A 16,572-nucleotide genomic window follows, 5' to 3' on the forward strand; every position below is an offset into this window, starting at 1 on the left:
ATTTTACTCACAACTTCGCTCGGTGGTTGTTGGGTGCCCACGAGGTGACACTCCTCTGGTCATGGGTGACTTCAATGCCACCACTGGCACTGACAGGACTTGATATGAGGATTGTGTCGGTCACCTTGGGTCTGAAGACCAGGGTGAGAGTGGCTCCATGTTCCTTGACTTTGTGAAAGGTCAAGGGCTGCGGGTCACTGGATCCTCGTTCCAACACCCTGAGTTGCATGGTTGGACTTGGTACTCCAATACTGCTGGTGCAGCGAAGGAGATCGATCACATCCTCGTGGGCAGATGCTGGAGACCCTGCAAAACTGCAGGGTCTACAGAAATGCCCAGTTTGTGAATTCTGACCAGAGACTTGTTGTTGGGGGGTGATAGGGAGGAACGGCCTCCCTGATCTGAATCCGAGTGGTATTCTGTTATTGGACTTCTGTGCAATGCATGGTTTGTCCATAACGAACACTATGTTCGAGCATAAGGGTGTCCATAAGTGGACATGGTACGAACATGCCCGGGGCTACAGGTCGATGATCGATTTTATAATCGTATCATCTGATCTGCGGCCTTCCGTCTTGGACACTCGGGTAAAGAGAGGGGCAGAGCTGTCAACTGATCACCACCTGGTGAAGAGTTGGCTCAGGTGGCAGGGGAGGAAGCTGGTCAGACCTGGTAGGCCCAAGCGCATAGTGAGGGTCTGCTGGGAATGTCTGGCAGAGGCTCCTGTTCGCAGGAGCTTTAACTCGTGCCTCCGGCAGAATTCCAACTGCATGCCGGGGGAGGTTGGGGACATTGAGTCTGAATGGACACTGTTCCGGACCTCCATTGTGGAAGCAGCCGTACGGAGCTGTGGCTGCAGGGTGGTCGGTGCCTGTCGTGGCGGTAACCCCCGTACCCGATGGTGGACACCAGAGGTGAGGGGGGCCGTAAAGCTGAAGAAGGAGGCTTACCGGGAATTATTAGCCCGGGGGTCTCCGGAGGCAGCAGACGGGTACCGGCGGGCCAGGCGGAACGCAGCTCGGGCGGTCGCAGAAGCAAAAACCCGGGCGTGGGAGGAGTTCGGTGAGGCCATGGAAAGTGACTTTCGGTCGGCCTCAAAAGGGTTCTGGCAAACCATCCGGAGTATCAGGAGGGGGAAGCAGCTCTTGGTTCCTACTATTTATAGTGGGGAGGGGGTGCTGTTGACCTCACCTGGGGACATCACCCGGAGGTGGAAGGAATACTTTGAGGACCTCCTCAATCCTGCCTCAAATACATCTACACACACTGCCTTTGAAACATCTGAGGGCACAGAGCCCGAGGGTGCTGGGGGGGGCTTGCACATCACTGGGGCTGAGGTGGCCAGGGTGGTTAAAGAGCTCCGTGGTGGCCGGGCCCCGGGGGTGTGCGAGATCCACCCGGAGTACCTGAAGGCTCTGGATGTTGTGGGGCTGTCGTGGCTGACACGCCTTCTCAACAGTGCGTGGAGGTCAGGGATGGTGCCGCTGGATTGGCAGACCGGGGTGGTGGTCCCCTTATTTAAGAGGGGGGACCGGAGGGTGTGTTCCAACTACAGGGGGATCACACTTCTCAGCCTCCCTGGGAAATCTATTCCGGGGTACTGGAGAGGAGGGTGAGATCGATAGTCGAATCTCGGATTCAGGAGGAACAATGCGGTTTTCGTCCTGGTCGTGGAACACTGGACCAGCTTTATACCCTTGCAAGGGTACTGGAGGGGGCCTGGGAGTTTGCCTATCCAGTCTACATGTGCTTTGTGGATTTGGAAAAGGCTTACGACCGGGTTCCCCGAGGTGCTCTGTGGGGGGTGCTTCGGGAGTATGGGGTCCGGGGTCCGCTGTTGTGGCCGATTCGGTCCCTGTACGAACGGAGAAGAAGCTTGGTCCGCATTGCCGGTAATAAGTCGGACGTGTTCCCAGTGCGGGTTGGGCTCCGCCAGGGCTGCCCTTTGTCATCGGTCCTGTTTATAATATTTATGGACAGGATTTCTAGGCGCAGCCAGGGTGTTGAGGGTGTCCAGTTTGGTGGCCTCAGGATTGCATCACTGCTTTTTGCAGACGATGTCGTCCTGTTGGCTTCATCTGCTGGGGATCTCCAGCGTGCTCTGGGGCGGTTCGCAGCCGAGTGCGAAGCGGCTGGGATGGGGATTAGCACCTCCAAATCCGAGACCATGGTTCTCAGCCGGAAACGGGTGGTTTGCCCTCTTCGGGTCGGGGAAGACATACTACCTCAAGTGGAGGAGTTTAAGTATCTCGGGGTCTTGTTCACGAGTGAGGGTAGGTGAGATCGGGAGCTGGATAGACGAATCGGAGCGGCGTCTACAGTTTTGCAGGCGCTTAACCGGTCCGTTGTGGCTAAGAAAGAACTGAGCCAAAAGGCAAAGCTCTCGATCTATTGGTCCATCTTCGTCCCTACCCTCACCTATGGTCATGAGCTATGGGTAATGACCGAAAGAATGAGATCGCGAATACAGGCGGCCGAAATGAGGTTTCTCCGCCGGGTGTCTGGGCTCTCCCTTAGGGATAGGGTGAGAAGTTCGGATATCCGGGAGGGCCTCAGAGTAGAACCACTGCTTCTTCACATCGAAAGGAGCCAGTTGAGGTGGTTTGGACATCTGGTGCGGATGCCTCCTGGGCGGCTACCCGGAGAGGTTTTCCGTGCATGTCCTACAGGGAGGAGGCCTCGGGGCAGACCCAGGACTTGCTGGAGGGATTATATCTCTCGGCTGGCCTGGGAACGCCTCGGTGTCCTCCCCGAGGAGCTGGTAGAGGTGGCTGGGGAGAGGGAGGTCTGGGTGCCTCTACTGAAGCTGCTACCCCCGCGACCCGAACCCCGGACAAGCGGTAGATGATGGATGGATGGATGGACTTGTTGTTGCTGCTCTGATTATTCAGCTTAGGTCCGGTAGGCTACCACCTACAGTACTAGGAGAATTGGGGGTGGTTTGACCTCGTCACAGCATGTGTGCACACGAGGGGGGGTGCAGTTGCTACCAGAACAGAGCAGTGGAGCCTGCAGCAGACAGTGAGGGAAAAGAAAAGAGACTTTCCACAAGACTTAAAGTTTTTAAATAATGTTCCATTTCAAACTTCATTTAACTTGATAAAAAAGATCCCTCCTCAACACATATCTCACTCTATTTGTACCCTGGTATGTTTTAAAATCTCGATGCACCGCCCAGCCCTACCAAATACAGAGTTACTTAGAATTACCTGACATCAAATACTAAATATGTTGCACCACAACTAAACGTACAGTAGAACTGCATTTACAAAAGTTATCAAAAATAATTATACACATTTCAACAATGGATATAAGCTTGTTTTTGTCCAGTTTATCATTGATATCACAGAAGTTACCCAGCAAAAAAGTATATTCCTACTTTATAGTTATTTGTGATGAAAAAGATTATTTATCCGGAGAAAAAAATCATCCTTGTTTATGGGATTTATTTACTTCATCAAATAATATAGAAAGTAATTGTGGAAAAAAGTATAAGAGTTTAGTTTAATTTAATGAAAAATCTATTCTTGGCTCCATAATTGAAATACATTTTATTTGAACCACTTACATGATTATTTTCCTGTGCAGGAATTACAATGTGGGATCTTGAAGACCTTAAAAAAGATTCAGATGAAAGAATTCAGCACAACACGGAATTTGATGTCATTGCATCTGATTCTGTAGAAGATAAGGCATGGGCTCTGGATGTTGATGCTTCACTAAAAGCGAGTTTCGTAGGGGGACTGGTTGAAGTAGGTGGATCTGCCAAATATCTTAAGGACAAAAAGGCTTCAAAAAAACAGGCACGTGTCACCCTGAAGTATAAAACAACTACAAACTTTATGCAGCTGTCTATGAGTCACCTTGGACGGGGAAATGTTAAACACCCATATGTGTTTGAGAAGGGAATAGCGACACACGTGGTAACAGCAGTGCTGTACGGTGCTCAGGCATTTTTTGTATTTGATCGAGAAGTTTCAGAAACCGAGGACCAACAAAACATTGAGGGGAACCTGCAAGTGATGATAAAGAAAATACCAAAATTGTCGATCGAAGAGGAGGCTTCCTTAGAGCTGACAGACACTGACAGAGCTACTATTGATAAGTTGTCTTGTAAATTCTATGGGGACTTTGCTCTGAAACAGAACCCTGTTTCCTTCCAGGATGCTGTAAAAGTATACACAGCACTTCCAGCTCTGCTGGGTGAAAAGGGGGGAAACGCTGTGCCAGTCAGGGTGTGGTTACTCCCCCTGGAAATCTTAGATTCTTCTGCTGCCAGAATAGTGCGTCAGATCAGTGTCAGATTAATAAATGAAACACAGAGCGTGATAGAGGACTTCAATGAAATAGAAATGCAATGCAATGATATTACAAAGAGAAAGGTTATTTCTTGCTTTCCTGAAATTGGACGAAAGGTAAAATCCTTCAAGGATATGTGCTTGGAGTATAAATCAGTGTTTCAGAGATCTTTGTCAAGCATTCTACCATTAATTCGTGGAGGTGGAACAGAGGAATGTGTGCTTGCAAACATCCTAACAAAGAAGGAACAGTCTTCTTTCAATAGCAATAAACTTAAGGAATGGCTGGACTGCAAAGAGGAAGAAATCAGCCTGCTCCAAGTGTACACTGATATGATGGAAGACACAAAAATTCTGGCATCAAAGAGCGAGCTTCAAAGTGAAATCTTCAAAAACAGAGATAAGAATGTAGTGTGCTTTGCATTCACATCACTGGGTGAGGAGGAGCCGTATCTGTCCTGCTTGCGGAGTCACTTAAAGGCTCTTTCAACTGCAAAGCTAACAGAACCAACAGAGGAAGATGGGAAGGATGTCGAGCCGTGTGAGTTTTACTTCTCAGATGCTGTGTCAGAAAAAATGAACGAACAAGCAATCCTCTTCATAGATTTTGCAAAAGCAAACAAGGAGAATAAGAAAACACACTTTATATCAGCATCAATACCTAATGATAAGCACAAAGGGGCAAGTATTTACCTTTACAAACATGGGATTAAAAAAAGTGACCATTTTGAGCCTCCGTCAAAGCCTGAAAGACCAAATGCATCTGATGTCACTCATGACAGTGTGACAATAAAGCTGAGTCACCCCCAGTATGGATCCAATGAAATCACACACTACCTGGTTGAATACTGTGCTAATGAGTCAGATAGTTGGCAATTTATTAAAGTACCCAAATCTAACCTAGAATGTACTGTGTCTGGACTGCTTCCCCACACAGGCTACAGGTTCAGATACAAGGCAGTGTGTCCAGCAGGTGTCAGTCTAACCAGTGAAGCTGACAGCATTAAAACTTTGCCCACAAGTCCTCCTGGGAAGCCAAGACAAACATATGTAGACTCAGAGGAGATTGTAGTTACTTGGACAAAACCTGATTCAATTGGCCATGGTGTCAACATTGAAAACTATGTTGTTGAATACAGAACTGAAACAAATGAAAATAAGTCAGACTGGAAAAAAAAGACTAGTAAAGGTGAAGTCTATAAAATTACTGGGCTACAGCCAGATATGACATATCATGTTAGAATTACCTGCAGTTGTGGTGAATCTGGTCAAAGCAAAGAAAGTTTGACAGTCTCTGTTTCAACATTGTCAGGAACCACAACACTAGCTGATCAGATAAAAGGAAAGAGTGAATGTCTCAGCAAAGGGTTCCCCTCTGTGTACAAGGTTCCCCTGCAGGAGATACACACAAACTTAGATGGTTGCAAGAGATATGCTTTTGGCAAAGAGAACACCAGGGACCATCGAACCATTATGGTCATTGGGGCAACTGGAGCAGGAAAATCAACCCTAATAAACGGAATGATCAACTATATTTTGGGTGTTAAGTGGGAAGACGATTTCCGATTCAAATTAATTGATGAGGGGACTTCAAAATCACAAGGAAAGAGTCAAACATCCCTTATCACTGCCTATGAAATTAATTATCAAGAGATATATAACATACACTACTCCATCACTATCATCGACACCCCAGGTTTTGGTGACACAAGGGGAATTGAGAGAGACAGAGCAATCACTGAACAGATCCGGACATTTTTCACCTCTGACAGTGGAATCAGCGTTATAGATGCAGTCTGCTTCGTAACTCAGGCCTCACTGGCACGACTAACACACGCACAGAAATATGTGTTTGACTCCATCCTTTCCATTTTTGGTAAAGACATAGCAGACAATATCCAGATGCTTGTGACATTTGCAGATGGACAGAAGCCCCCAGTTCTAGAGGCCATCAACGTGTCTGGTGTACCATGTCCGAGAACAGAAGAAGGGATTCCTGTTCACTTCAAATTCAACAATTCAGCACTGTTTGCAGACAATTCTCATTCAGTCAATGTGAAAAATAGTGATGATGAAAATGAGGAAGATGGTGATGACAACTTTGACAAGATGTTCTGGAGAATGGATATGAAGAGCATGAAGAAGTTTTTTGTTTCCTTAACAAGTATGAAAACTATGAAAACCAAGAGCTTGAGGCTAACTCCAGAAGTCCTCAAAGAACGCAAAAAGCTGGAAACTGCAATCACAGGCCTGCAACCACAGATCCGAGCTGGTTTATCTAAACTGGATGAAATCAAAAGGACCCAACAAATAATTCAGGAGCACAAAGCAGAAATCAATACAAATAAAAACTTTGAATTTGATGTAGAGGTGACAAAGCCAGTTCAGATTAGTATAAAAGGATCTGGACAGTATATAACCAACTGTCAGCAGTGTTTTGTCACCTGCCACTTCCCTTGTACTATTTCAGATGATAAGGATAAGACACGTTGTTCTGCCATGAACTCCAAAGGCAACTGCACAGTGTGTGCTGGCAAATGTCACTGGTATGTGCATTATAACCAGAAGTATAAATGGGAATATAAAAAGGAGAAAGAGAAGAGAACATCTGAAGAGCTTAAAGCGAAGTATGAGCACGCATTTGGTAAGAAAATGTCAGCTGAAGAAATAATTAAAACACAAGAGGAAGAAATTCGGTATCTTCAAGATATAGTACTGCAACTAATGGAAATATCACAAAGGTGTTTAGCTCGACTACAGGAAATCGCTTTAAAGCCCAACCCACTTTCCACACCAGAATACATTGATTTGCTGATTAAGAGTGAAAAGGCAGAAGCTAAACCTGGATTCCTGCAGCGAATTCAGTCACTTGAAGCTATGAGAGAACAAGCAGTGATCATACAAAAGGTCATCAATAACGAAGAACTTTCACCATCCGAGGCAAGGATGTATAAGGCAAAAACAGAAAGACAAGAACAAAAGGCATTGTTTGGTAAGGTAATCAAAGGCTTCGTATCCTTCTTCACAAAGTGAAAAAGTATGATTTTCAAACATTGCAATCATGAATGATATTTGAGTGAAAATAGAATTTCAAAAGACAAGAAAATTATAGCTGCCACATCTTTCATTGATTCCTCAATTCTATACTGCTGCTTACGTTATAAAGTTACGATGTGGTGGCATATTGTCTTTTGTGCTAAAATAGTTTCAGTTATACTAATAGTAAAAGCCCTGCTGTTTTGGTGAACAACTGAATGGAAAATTAATTTATTTATATGGGCACCTGAACCAAAAATCATCCCATTCTTAATGAGGGAAGCAGGCTTGGATTTCCTTTTAAGCAATCACTGATAGTCATAAATCAGAATCCTTACAATTGAGTTATGGTGTGGGGGTGGGGCTGTTTGAGTTTATTTTTTGTTTGTGATATCTTGGGAATGTGAAAACCAAAACGTTACTTTGTCAGAAGAATTTGTATGTAGTGGGTGTGTTTTTGTTTTTTTAATTTGTGTCTCTTGACAGCTGAACTTAATGTAGAATGTTGTATTGAATTTAAATTGGATAGGACATGTACTGTATGTACCTTAATCTATATCAGTGTGATAGTCATTCGATATACTTACATGTTTTCAGTACAATAAAAATGAATGCTGACTGAATGGTGCTGTGTACAAGAAATTACTGTCTCTTAAAATGGATTTTAAACTATGATTTTACTTATCAGTATTTTTCATCCATCTTCCACACCCCAGACTGGAATACCAGTTCAACACAAGGCTCACCGATATTCACTTTCATACATCATGCTTTGACTCGACAGACAGGAATGTTTTCAAAACTGCTACTAGCAGCTTGGATGAATACACGGACACTGTAACATCATACGGAAGCTTCTGCGAGGACTCTTGCATTCACAAAAAGTCTGTTGTCAGATATAACAATGACAAACCATGGTTTACAGCTGAACTCAGGCAGCTTCTTAAGACAAAAGATGAAGCCTACAGGAGTGGTGACAAAAACCTGTTCAAAACTAAAAAGCTGGAAGACCAGTTCTCAACAAACAAGCCATCTACAGTCTGGAAAGGAATGCAGACATTAACCAACTACAAAAATAAAAATGCCACCCAGCTACTAGACCATTGATTCCCAACTGGTGGGTCGTGACCCAAAAGTGGGTCGCAAACCCGTTTTCAGTGGGTCGCTGGCCTTTGTCGGGGCAAAAAAAATGTTGAGAAAAAATTAACTGTCGTCTGTTCACACTCCTTAACAGTAGGTGGTGATAATGCCCTGTAATGCGAGTTGACAACCGCTGTTTCACACAATAGAAGAAGACCCGCAAATTTTGTTTACATATGCTGATTGAGTATGATGAAATGCAGGTACGACACAGAATATATTAGATATGGATTTTCTTATATTGACGACAAAAGAGGACAAAAACCTCAGTGTGTTTTGTGCAGCGAGGTGTTGACGTGGATTTCGAGGGGAAAGGTACTGTCCCGTTTTTATAAACTACGAGCTGAAATCGCAGCTTTTCTTGCTCAGAACAATTCGCCTCTTGCCAACCTGTTTAGCAACAGTGTACGTGAGGCTCGCACACCTCGCTTACCTCGCTGATGTGTTTGAACAATTAAACACATTAAATGTGTCTGTGCAGGGGAGAGGGCACAACATTTTTGAACAGAATGACAAATTCAATTAGACTTTGAGACTCTTGTCAGGAACAAAAAACATTCCCCCATTAATTCTCCCATTAATTCCTCCAAACTCAGGTCTAAGGTGTCAGTGTTACACCTAAGGTTGAAGTGAGTGTTGCTTAATTTTCTTCAAAGCACAATGTTTTCAGCATTTACCTACTGATAAGGTAATCAGAAGAAAGTTTAATTTGGTATACTTGAATCCTTTTGAACTTCACTCTTTGTCTAATTTATTTCTCTTTGTTAAAAAAAAAACGGCTAATGAAGAAACTGGATTTTTTCCATAGTTGTCATATTTTCAGTGAGTGAGGATTCTCTGGTAAGCACTGTCGAGTGTTAAAAACAGTTACTGAAGAGATTTCAACATTAGTTACTACTGAAGAGTTTTGGTTTTAATTCAAATGCAGCTAATTGAGTGTAAAAGGGAACGTTCCCCCCTCTAGCATCGGCAATTGCTGCTCATTTCGGTTTATCATTAATTATCAGATTTTTTGTTTATTTTACTACCTCAGGTTCAAACTGCACCATCTTTACATTCAATAAATTTGAGAAGTTGGTGGGTCCCAAAGCCAGACCAGTTGAGAACCACTGTGCTAGACAACCATCAACTGCCCAATACATTAAATGAATTCTACTGCAGGTTTGAAAAGCCACATTCACACATCATACAGCCCTCACCTTCACAGCCCTCACCTTCACAGCCCATACCTTCACAGCCCTCGCCTTCACAGCCCTCACCTTCACAGCCCTCACCTTTTCAATGTCCTTCTTCACACCTGGGTTCCTTCACCCCCCCCCCCCCCCCCCCCCCCCACGTCCAGCCACCTCTCCATGAGAATCAGTAACAGAGATGTAAACAAGATCTTCAGGAGTCAGAATACAAGGAAAGCTCCTGGTCCAAACTCTGTCTCCCCAGCCACTCTGAAGCATAGCGCAGATCAACTGTCACCTGTCTTCACAAATATTTTCAACCAGTCACTGGATCTTTGTGTTGTTCCAGCCTGTTTTAAATCATCCATAATAACACCTGTTCCAAAGAAACCCAGAGTCTCTTGCCTCAATGACTACAGACCAGTGGCTCTCACATCTGTGGTTATGAAGGCTTTTGCTTCAAACTGATGTTGAGATGGATAGCCATGCAACTGAGATGAATAGCACAGTCCAAAGTCATTGAGCCATGAACGCTTCCCGTTCCTCAAATAAGGACTTAGTAAAATCACTACTCCCCAAATTCCTTTATTCTGAGCCTCCACAAACATGGCCGCCCTTGCCCTTATATAGGCTCTTGCTCCTTATATTCCTCTAGGACAGGGGTCTCCAACTCCGGTCCTGGAGAGCTACTATCCAGTAGGTTTTCTGTCCCACTTGGCTTCTGATGAGCTGCACCTGTTTCTGGTATTTACCTGAGAACAGGTGTGGCTCATCAGAAGCCGGGTATGATAGAAAACCTACTGGATGGTAGCTCTCCAGGACTGGAGTTGGAGACCCCTGCTCTAGGAAATTATACTGACCCCTAGAGGACAGTTATGCAGCATAACAAAAAGAAAAAAGCAACTATGCTCAAATATATTATGTACATTTACATTAATGTCCACCAGAGGGCCATGGTCGCCAGTTTCTTCACATACTGTACGCTCTGGCATGGCCTGTTTCCAACAGCTAGTATAATAAACACATTTACTGTTCTCCAGAAAAGGAACATATAAGTATGTTGATATTTAGCTTGAGAAAATGGTGCAATTCCTGTAACTCAATGTGATTAAAAGTGCACATACATGTATTTCGACTGGGTACTGTGGTTCTACACGTTGATTAAAAAGGACAAATTTCAAGTTACACTGTGTTAGAAGAGGGGACCCAGCCACCCAGACCTTCTGCACAGCAGGGACTGAAAACTGTGTGAATTGAGGATTCACAATTAAGCTGCAATGAAAATCATAGAGGAAAGCAAAGGATGGATATGTGTGCCTATGTGTGATGTATATGGCTGTGTGCCTATGGGTCTGTGTACCTTGTTTAGCTATACTTGTGAGGACCAAAAGACCTCACAGGAATTCACATCCTGAAAAAACGATGAAGCCAGCCAGACCTCACTACTTTATACTTAATTTAATAATAATATGTGAATGCAATCAAAAATAAAAAATGCCAAAAGTCTTGTATTTTGTTTGGCTACTTTTGCTTAAGGTTATGGCTGGTTAGGGGTTCAGGGTGTCGGGACGTGCCTAGGTGCTAGTTCAAAGCCCATTTTCAGCAGAACTGTCCCATCTCCATCGTGAAAGTATTCAGCATATCAGAGAAAGAGTGTTTGGCAGTAGTATGGGCTGTTGAAAAGTGGAGACCCTATTAAGAAGGCAGACATTTTTCAGTAATAACAGATCATGTGTGCATCGCTGATATTCCACTTGACCAGCAGAGGGCAGATGTATTGCAATAAGCACAAATGCAAGCAGTGCAGTGAAATGGGTAAACTTTTATGAATAGTTCTAATTTTTTTTTCTATAATTAATGCTTATAGTATTGGTGCTAGAAATACGAACATGCAGGATCACGGACAGTCCGGCACTACGGCACGCGAATATCTTTATGAAGTAAAAACCAGCCTTGAGCTACACCTGTGACACAGACGAGAGGGCAGAAGCAACACGACTGGCTAAAATGTTGCTGGCATTCATTGTTATGTAAACACAATTTGCCATTATCGAGGTCAGAAATAGATGATTGAGGTTATGCCCATATATCATCGATAACGCAGTTATCGTGACAGGACCAGGTCCCTGTGCTAACCCAGTTCTGAATCCATGCACATCCTCTATGTTCCCTCATGTTTGTTACCAGTCCAAGGTAACGATGAGAAACAGAGAAAGGCCCTTAACCCCCAGCTCCAGGGGGCGCCACACCTTGGCTGACCATGTTCTGTGACCCCTAATCTATGGAGAGCAAGATGGGGTAGGCAGAGAGAAGAATTGGAATGTACCTGTACCTGTGAAAATGGCAAATAAAGGATTATTATTGTTATTATTATTATCTCTCCGTAAGAGCAGATCGTGAAGACATTTTAATCGTTCAACCCTAATTATTAGTCCCCTCATGGTGTCTTTTGTTTTAAGTGTTTGGCACTTTGTGTTTAATGAATTCTCACGATCTGAAAGCCGCATTCTGGACCCCCCCGCCCCCCATGGTAATGCCAGTTATGTGGTTGCATCATTGCTAGATAGACAGGAAACAGCATTTTTCTTTCAGCCTTACAAGACTGATAGTTGCACAGACAAAAATCAGAAGTGCACACTGCAACAATGCACTACAAGAACCTCTGATTGTCACACAATAACAATGTTCAGAAAAGGAAAATTGAGGGATGTTGCAAAGCATTTAGGAAGTTGGTTGGCCAGAGTGAAATCTTCCGCAGAACCATAAACAGGTTTCTCTGTATTGACACCAGCCATATTGTCAACAAAAAAATGTAACAATGTTCAATCCACAGAGAATCCATGCAGGTTATTCAGAATAGTGACCCTTTACACGTAAATATGACCTTAATGAATATTTTGCAGTTAAATATGGACCTGACCATGAGTAAATCTAAACTGGGCAAAAGGGTGAATTTTAGGCCCCTGGTAGATTGGTACCAGGACAACAACCTCTCCCTTAAGGTTATGGCTGGATGGCTCTAGGGGTTAATACTTTTTATCGGGGTTGGAAAGTTGCTGGTTCCCCTTGCTAGTCCTCAATTGTATGTCGCTTTGGACCAAACTGTCTGATAAATAATTTTTTTTTAATTTTTATTGTGTAGTGCTAGTATCTGCATTATTCATGCTGTACATGACTAATGTTCAATGCATTTTTACTTGCTTGCCATTTGTCGTTATCCTTTGTTAACTGTCTGTAGGAGGTATGTGAAACTGAAAGCTTGAAGCAGTATAAGGTAAAAATGACTAACAAAAAATATATAGTGAAGTTTAAAAGAAGTCAGTTACGTGCTCTGAAAATATATCTCATCAGTCACATATCACTGCCAAAAAAGTGTAAAAGTAAAAGTGTTCCTTAACTTGAAGTACTTTTTTTATTACTTCACTTCATTTGGATTTTCTCAGCTGACAAAAATGTTATTTTTAATGTCAGAAAAAAAATCCCATGTGCCATTGTTGGTCATCAAGCTTATTGCAATGTAATACAGAACAAATGTAATGCTCAAACAATGCAATACCTCTGAAATTCAATGTTTTTCAGTCACATTTAAAAAGTGATATTGCTTATATCCAGATTGAGAAGCGGTTGTTAGCATCTGTTAGCCAACAGAGAAAGAAGTTCAGTTACAATAACCCGGCTCAACCCAGTAGTCATGATCGGTCCCTGTCTTGTCCGGTTCTGTCTGTTGTTTCCCTGCTTGGCCAGTGGGGGTCGCTGGTCATCTCGTTAGTTTCCCCGTGTTCCTTTTGGCCTCCCGCAGTCATAGTCATCACTGTTTCCCTTATTCCCTGGCCCACTGCGTGGCTAAATTGGCAAAGTATGCAGCTGCAAGCAGGATCGGGATCTATGATCTTACCACAATTGTTTTTCATGTTGGTTTTTAAGACTATTATGCAAGCTACTGAACAGTAATCGGCACGTGTGGTCGAATTCTTAAAATAGGGAAGGTGTTGCATGTTGTACATTGCATGTATGGATGATGGTGCAAAAGGAAGAGAGGAAAAAACTTTAAAGCACTACCTACTGTTTGCTATTCCTGGTTTAGTGTTGTGTCAAAATGGAGTTGGCTGGGAAAACAAATTTAGATGCTTGTATGAGCCATAGAACTGCAACTGATAGAATGTCCACTGTAGCATGATGCTAACAATGATACTAACAACCAAAAGGGGTGGTGAGTTGCTCAGTGGGCCAAGTCTTGATCAGAAGAACGTCAGTTTGAGCCTTGATCTTGGCAGAACAGCCACATGCCCATAGGCCCTTGACCTAGGCCCTTAACCCCCGGTTCCAGGGACGCCGCACGTTGGCTGACCCTATGTTGTGACCCCTAATCTATGGAGAGCAAGATGGGGCAGGCAAAGTTCTGATGTGCCTGTACTTGTGCAAATAGCAAATAAAGTATTAATATTATAATTTCTCCGTAAAGGCAGATTGTGGAGACAAGTCATTCATTCATGATCTAATATCATCAAAGAACACATCCCTAATTATTACTCCTTGCTGTTAGTGTGATTCTGGATTCTCTGCCTGTGTCCAGTCCTGTAGGTTTATTCTGAACTCCTTATATCTCCAGTGTTCTTAGTATCTCCTGGTGCTTGAGTCCTTAGTGTTTAATAATGACCTCACCTGTTTCTTGTAGCTGCTAGTCCCTAGAGTTTGATTAATTGTTAATGACCCACATCAGTCTGTAGTCTAGACCTTGATACTTGTGTATTTAAGTCCCTGTCTGTTCTCACTCCCTAGTCAGCTATTGAATGTGTTTCCTGTTAGGTGGTCTCTCTGCTAATCCTGTTCAGAATCCATGCACGTCCTCTGCGTTCCCTCATGTGTGTTACCAGTACCTGTTAGTTTTTGAGTTATCTGCCTGCCATTGTTTAGTCCCCTCATAGTGTCTATTGTTTTGAGTGTTTGGCACTTTGTGTTTAATGAATTCTCACGATCTGAAAGTCAGATTGTGGACCCCCCCATCGTAATGCCAGTTATGTGGTTGCATCATTGCTAGATACACAGGAAACAGCATTTTCCTTTCATGCTTACAATACAGATAGTTGCATAGACAAAAATCAGAAGTGCACACTGCAACAATGCACTACAAGAACCTCTGATTAACAATTTTCAGAAAAGGAAAATGTGAAGGATGTTGAAAAGCATTTAGGAAGTTGGTTAGCTAGAGTGAAATCTTCCACAGAACCATGAACAGGTTTCTCTGTATTGACACCAGCCATACTGTCAACAAAAAATGTAAGAATGTTCAGTCCATAGAGAATCCGTGCTGCTTATTCAGAGAAGTGACCTTTTACCAAACCGGTCATGCTGGATGATGTTGCAGGCAGTATAACATTTGCCATGACGTCTCCAGTCTCTTTCACATCTGACACGTGTTCAGTATGAACCTGCTCTCTTCTGTGAAGAGAACATGGTGCCAATGGTGAACCTGCCAATTCTGGCATTCTTTGGCAAATGCCAGTCGAGCTGCATGGTGCTGGGCTGTGAGCACAGGGCCCACTAGAGAACGTCAGGCCCTCATGCCGCCCCCATGGAGTCTGTTTCTGATAGTTTGGTCAGAAATATGCTCACGAGAGGCCCACTGGAGGTCATTTGTCTAGGCCTCTAGCAGTGCTCCTCCTCTTCCTCATCACACATAGAAGCAGATACTGGTCTTGCTGCTGGGTTGTTGCCCTTCCATGGCCCTGTCCAGCTCTTCTCCTGGTATCTCCTCCTCACTCATGAGACTGTGCTGGGAAACACAGCAAGTCATCTTGCAACAACACGTATGGATGTGCCATCCTGGAGGATCTGAACTACCTGTGCAACCTGAGTGGTCTGCAGTTACCGCCTCATGCTAGCAGTAGTGACAAGGGCAAATTGCAAACTAGAGAGAAGTTAGTCAGAAAGGATAAGGGGAGAGAAATGGCCTGTAGTCGCCACCTGCAAAACTATTCTTTTTGGGGGTTGTCTTGCTGTTGACCTTCCTGTCCACCTGTTGTTGCTTTTATTTGCACCACAGCAGGTGAAACTGATTCACAATCGCTAATGCTTAGCGATTAGATCAATACAACCGCAAACTTTTACTGTGCTGACTTATATAGTACACATGTAATCTGCACGTTCTTGTTTAATAACATGTAGTTGGAAAAATTAGTTATGTAATTTTGCTGCTCTGATGTCAGTATGACTATCAACAGATCTCTTTTTACTGAGAACCGCTTACCACACGCGTGACAAATAGGCGCCGCTACTCTCTAGATTGGGGGTGTCAAACTCAAGGTCTGAGGGCCACATCCGGCCCCCGGTACAGTTGTATTTGGTCTGCATGATAATATCTTATGTCTATCAGAACTGGCCCACCAGTATACAGTATGCACATCAATGGCACTACAAATTCCGGATTACACAACAAACATTTGCCCAGACGCCAGGTTTACTTAAACCCACAATTTGTTAAGCAGATTAGTAGTGCGCCTAAAATATTAGTATTCTGTATAAATTCAGCATATCCTCATGTTTAATAAACAATGGGACTTTAAACTGTAAAAAGTACCACCAGACCACCAACGTATTTTTTACCTTGTTTACCCTCGATATCTCCCCTTGCAAACGACGTTATGGCTGTTGAGCTGTCCCCTTCTTCACCGCCACTTCAGTGCTCATCATTTCCATGATATACCAAAACAGTGGTATATGGCATGCTCCGCTAACCAAATTTAATACACATCAAGATACGACAAATTTATACAGATTACTAATTTATGTGCGTCACCGTATGCATGTCATTAATATGACCCCAAACACTGATGAACTTGTATTCAAGAAAACATGCCAAGCATCTGGCTCAGGCTCATGTGCATCATAACACAGTGTGCATAAATGTGTGGTTTTTTGTAATCTAT

The 16,572-nt window shown here is 43.6% G+C and overlaps 1 protein-coding gene across 3 annotated transcripts in view; it reads left to right on the forward strand.

Moving 5' to 3' along the window:
* Window positions 1-8,217, forward strand: part of LOC111841400 (uncharacterized) — a 12,513-nt gene extending 4,296 nt beyond the window's left edge. The window contains exons 4-5 of one of the 3 annotated variants that reach the window (XM_072697763.1): window positions 3,589-7,290; window positions 8,051-8,217. In XM_072697763.1, coding sequence (XP_072553864.1) covers window positions 3,589-7,290; window positions 8,051-8,175 — 3,827 coding nt within the window. In that variant the 3' untranslated portion in view covers window positions 8,176-8,217. Of the gene's footprint in view, window positions 1-3,588; window positions 7,958-8,050 lie in introns of those variants that run through there. The other 2 variants (XM_072697764.1, XM_072697765.1) reach the window with 2 other exon arrangements.
* Window positions 8,218-16,572: the final 8,355 nt, after the last annotated feature.

Source organism: Paramormyrops kingsleyae, chromosome 12, assembly GCF_048594095.1.
Source record: "Paramormyrops kingsleyae isolate MSU_618 chromosome 12, PKINGS_0.4, whole genome shotgun sequence".
NCBI lineage: Eukaryota > Metazoa > Chordata > Actinopteri > Osteoglossiformes > Mormyridae > Paramormyrops > Paramormyrops kingsleyae.